The sequence below is a fragment of the Borostomias antarcticus genome, assembly GCF_949987555.1.
Source record: "Borostomias antarcticus genome assembly, chromosome: 1".
NCBI classification, from domain to species: domain Eukaryota; kingdom Metazoa; phylum Chordata; class Actinopteri; order Stomiiformes; family Stomiidae; genus Borostomias; species Borostomias antarcticus.
In genome coordinates, this window is record NC_140234.1 from 52,752,823 (window position 1) to 52,757,822 (window position 5,000).

Consider the following 5,000-nt stretch of genomic DNA (forward strand, 5'->3'; position numbering starts at 1 on the left):
CCCAACACACGGCTCTCTGTGCCGTGCCAACCCCCCGCAAATTACAGAGCAGAGCAACAAACGGAACCAGCAGCATCCTTCTTCTGTCATCCAAGACCCCCCCTCCCAAACCTCAAACCCCAAACCCCTTTCAAATCTTTTTGTCATCCAATATTCTGGATGCATTTTTGCATTTAAATTGCTATACTACACCATAGGCCATTGTGTGCATTTATACTTCTGCCAATACACAGCCAGAGATACACACTTACACACTAAAATCATAAATATTGAAAGAGTCTAGTTGTTGCAATTGAATGCATGCCCCCCCCCTCTCTCTCTCTTCCCTCCCTCTCTCGCTCTCTCTCTGTCTTTGTACTGTGTGTCATTGCTGAATAATTGATGGGGCTCCTTCCTCTCCTCCACTGTCAGAAGGAGTACAGTCAGAAGCAACCTCATTTCCTGGAAAAAGCATGAATTGTTTGTCTTCCACCAGATACAGCGGGGATAGGAATTGTCAAGTTCTCTCACAAAAAGGAAACTGGACAGATGACCTCTCCACATTTAATAAATGTTTTTAGGACACATGGTCTTTATCCATGCACACTATATATTCTACGTGGCCTTAAGCAATAAAGTATTGACTAAATTCTGGACGGAGAGGATTTAGCCTGATGGGGTCTCGTGTGTCCGCAGGTATGAGATCAAGTATGACAAGGACGACTACGTGCTGAGGGTGAGGAAGGCGTCGGCCGGCGACGAGGGCACCTTCACCTGCGTGGCAGAGAACCGCGTGGGCAAAGGAGAGGTCTCTGCCAGCCTGACCGTCCGAGGTGAGTAACATACACACACAGGTTGATTTGATGTGGACATTACAGGAGCGTTGGAGTTGTAGCACACATTGCGCACGAGGACCAGATGCACTGCGTTTCCTGTTTGTGGCCAAACGCTTATTTACAGCTCCTGTCCACAGGAGGGTGGTCTACAGGAGGCACAACCAAGAAAGATGTGGACAGTCCATGAATCCATTCAATTATTTACACTGCAACACACACACACACACACACACACACACACACACACACACACACCTCCCCCTACCTCATAGAGGGGTCCTAGCAACCACACTCCCCTCCTTCTTACAAAAGCCATTTCACAGTTTACTGGTGCACGCCACAAGCTGTGCGTCGGAGGTGGGCAAGGTTAATAAAAACATTCTAACCATAATCCCTCCCTCCTCTCTCCCATGTCTTCTGCCCATTAAATCAACCTGTTCACGGCCTCCCTTAGCGTTTTAATACCACACTAGGGGCCGGGGCACGGAGGTAGAACCACACATGGGGTCCACTTCCATTTTCAGCCCTTTTGAATTTTGGATTTATATATAACTGCCGACTAAGAGCAGAAGAGGCATGATGCTGACGCGCGCACGCACGCACGCACGCACGCACACACACACACACACACACACACACACACACACACACACACACACATGCATTTGCTCCTCTGTTCTTAATGTCAGTATGGTGCTGGGCTTCAACAGCTGTAGCCCTGAATTATATATGAAGTGTGTCTCTCTTTATATGTCTCTCTTTTTCATTGTTCTAGTCTCTCTTTCTCTCTCTCTCTCTCTCTCTCTCTCTCGCTCGCTCACTCTCTCCCTGCCTTGCTATTCTGAACACATCATCCTCAGAGCTGTAGTATTTCATACTGCTGACGGAGAGGATCCAATAGCAAGAACACCTCTGGGGGGCTCAACTGCTCCCACCTGAGTGAAACTGCAGTAACTCGTTTGAGAACTGCCACCATCCAGAAATCATACTGATCTGAAAGAATCAATAAATCTGCCACCGGGAGGCGCTACAATCAGATTGGGCACATCTGATGTGTGATCTGCAAATAATGCTTCAAAACTATGATATGAATGGCAGATGGTACTGGTCAAAGCACAACGCATCTGTGGAGAAACAGGTGTGTGAGGTTGAAGTAAAAAGCCTTCCTAGTGGATCTTCTCTGTCATGCCTGCCCAATGCTTGAAGTATGTAGCCCAACAGAACATGCCATTCATTCTCTGACTTTGGTTTCTGTTTTTATTATTTTCTTATGTTGTTTTGTGTTTCTGTTTCTCCTCCTCTCCTCTGTCTATTATGTGTTTTGTTTTTGTTTATCCACTCCTCCATTGTCGTGTCTCCAGCTCGCCCTGTAGGTAAGTACCCATCCTTCTGAACAGACTCCATTCTGCATGTGCTCACCATACCCCCGCCCTCCCCCGCCCCACTAGCCTACCTTGCTGTATTAACATACCGTAGGTGCAACACCTCTCCCCAACTCACGCCCCCCGCCCAAATAGTGACAGAGGGGACTATTTTGCTGTGTGATTTCTCTATAGCTCTCCTACGCCTACTAACCAGTGACTAAACTCATCCTTAGTTCGCTAGTCTATAGACTCTGTCCCTGTAGTTGTGTAGTTCTGCTAGTGGATTAGTAAGTGCATCTGCCTGTCTGAGAAACGAGATTAGACAGTGTCTCCCATCCCTCCCGGTTCTCCCCCAGGTCCCAGGGCCTGGTTAACATGGCTGTCTTGAAGCCATCTGTGAGGATTTGGCCCTGGAACACAGAGCCGGGCTCTGTTTGTCTTGGATGGGCTTGTTTCCTCCTAGCTGGGAGATAAAGCCAGGAAACACAATGTGTGTCGCTAGACAGCTCCACGCACAGAGATCTGGGTTTCTGAGTTTCGGAAATGTGATACTACTCCAAGAGACTTTATGGTTTCTCATGGAAATGTTTTTTGGTAAGACGTGACAGTGTGAGAGCTGTGTTGGTTTTTCGACATCTGGAGAGAGATGTGGACGCAGGACAAAAACCTGGGGTATGAAAGCCAGAGATAGAGAGATGTGGGAGAGGGGTGATGGTGGGAGGGAGGGAGGGGAGCAGGGGTGTGTGTCAAGGCAGGCCTGACTGGCAGAAGGAGCCCAGACGATGGCAGGACCTCCGGTGCCAAGGCAGCAGTGGCCGTCCTGCGATTGTCAGGAACTGTCAAGCTCCAGGAAGATGGTGGAAATTACACATTCAGCCTGCCTATGGGAAAGAGGCAGTAATTGCCTTAGACCTCTGAATAAAATATGATGAATGTAGGATTTAAAGAGAAAAATTGTGTTCTTGAGCTTGTGTGTGTGTGTGTGTGTGTGTGTGTGTGTGTGTGCGTGCTGTCTGTGTGCGTGTGTCAGTTGGTCTCTCCATTTCCTCATTGCTGTCACAGCGGTGTTTTGCTCTAAGCCCCAGTCAGACATGGGCAGATGTGTCTTGTCATGAATTAAATATAGGGGCTTGATCAAGCGTTTCCCTTTGAGGGTGCTGGAAGTCTCACAAGTCCTTAGGGTCGCAGAAATGAGTTTGTGTGTGTGTGTGTGTGTGTGTGTGTGTGTGTGTGTGTGTGTGTGTGTGTGTGTGAGTGCGTGCGTGCGTGTGTGTGTGTGTGGGCAGGGGGGTGGGGGGGCTTTCTCTCCACACTTGTTAGAGAAAGATGTAGAATGGGAGAAGGTGATAGAGAGAGAGAGATAAGGATGTGAGGGTAATGGAGATCGGTCACTAAGTCGTTTTAAACAAACACTGTGAGCGAGTGTCATGTTGTAATGCAGTGTGTAGGATTGGCAAGGCGGACAGGGAGAGAGAGAGGAAATGGAGACATTGCCAATCGGTGATTTAGGGACTCTGTATCAGACCCAATGTTGTGAAAGGCACCAACTAATCTACCTAAACCGGAGTGGGCCAAATGGGAAGGCTGTAAATCTCTAGCGATCTGTAGCAATCCCAACTATGTGTCTTTCACAAATACACACTCCCAAAAACAGGGATTACATGGAGGAATTGGCCAAATGGGAAGAGATTTGCCTTGAATGAAACCATCTGGGATGTCAGTGGAAGGGCTGAGACTACAAATAGTGCATACTTCTGAACCATGACAAACATGTTTTTACATGTACTGTATGTTAAGCAATATTATTTCTCATAATTTTTGATAGTGCCTTTCTTATGTTGAAAGAATCATGATTTATACAGATCCCTTTTTTACTGCACACAGGGGAAATATTCTCGTTTCATATTCCCTCCAACTTCATATCTTCTAGAACTGCTGAAAGGGTTTTTATAACCAAGAAAGATAAAGTTTGGCTGATGAAAGTCGATGGAAGTCGACAAAAGTTTTGCTCACAGCATCAGAAGTCGGAGACGGTTCACTGAAGTCTGGAATCGCTGGTTATAATTGGTTTATTTGAATTTCCTCTGTGGGAATCCTCAGAGAGGCATCCTGGGAGTGTGAGCGGGCTCAGCTGCCTTGGTGTTGGAGCCAGAGGAGACTTGATAACTGTCATACTTAAACACGGAGATCGCAGTGAGGTCCCTAGAGGTCATCAGTCAGTCAAGGCCAGAGGTCAGACATCTGCAGAGTTTGTCACCAGACACTTACCATCCCGTTGAGTCACCGCAATCACTGTTTACGCGCGAGGGGTCAGGAGAGAGCGGATTTGCCGAGTGTGTTAAAGTTTGGAGACAAGGCAGCACATTTTGTTTATGTTACATCATAACACATGAAGATGGGCCGGAAAGCAGAAGACATTCTAGACGTAATGACTGTTCTCTGACTCTGAATGTCTGGCTGCTCTGTCCAGGCCCTCTGTCTGGCTCAGTCGTCAGTGTCTGAAGAAGGTCCGTCCGGGAAGGTCCGTCTGACTAACAAGGTGTTGGTTTGAGTGGTGGGTGTGTGAGAGCGGGGTCGTGCCCCTGTCCTCCCCCTGGGCTACGGCAATGGGGGCCTGGGTTTCACACGGCTAGCCTGATAGCCTGTTAGCGTTGTTCTGTGCGTTCATCTTATTGGTCAATAGGAAGCTGTAGGGTATGAGCAGACAGTGTAAACACATTTCCAATCCTCCTTCCTCCATGCTCGGTGTTGATTTCAACCCGAGAGGGTGAGATGATCAGGTCAGCTTCGACTTTGATCTGAAATACTGGAAGCAACCCAG

At 47.8% G+C, this 5,000-nt stretch overlaps 1 protein-coding gene across 1 annotated transcript in view; it reads left to right on the forward strand.

Moving 5' to 3' along the window:
- robo2 (roundabout, axon guidance receptor, homolog 2) overlaps positions 1 to 5,000 on the forward strand; it is a gene marked incomplete at both ends in the record, with an annotated part of 297,263 nt that overhangs the window by 242,192 nt on the left and 50,071 nt on the right. Inside the window, 2 exons of the mRNA XM_084436465.1 lie at positions 676 to 812; positions 2,177 to 2,188. Coding sequence (XP_084292591.1) covers positions 676 to 812; positions 2,177 to 2,188 — 149 coding nt within the window. The remainder of the gene's footprint in view (positions 1 to 675; positions 813 to 2,176; positions 2,189 to 5,000) is intronic.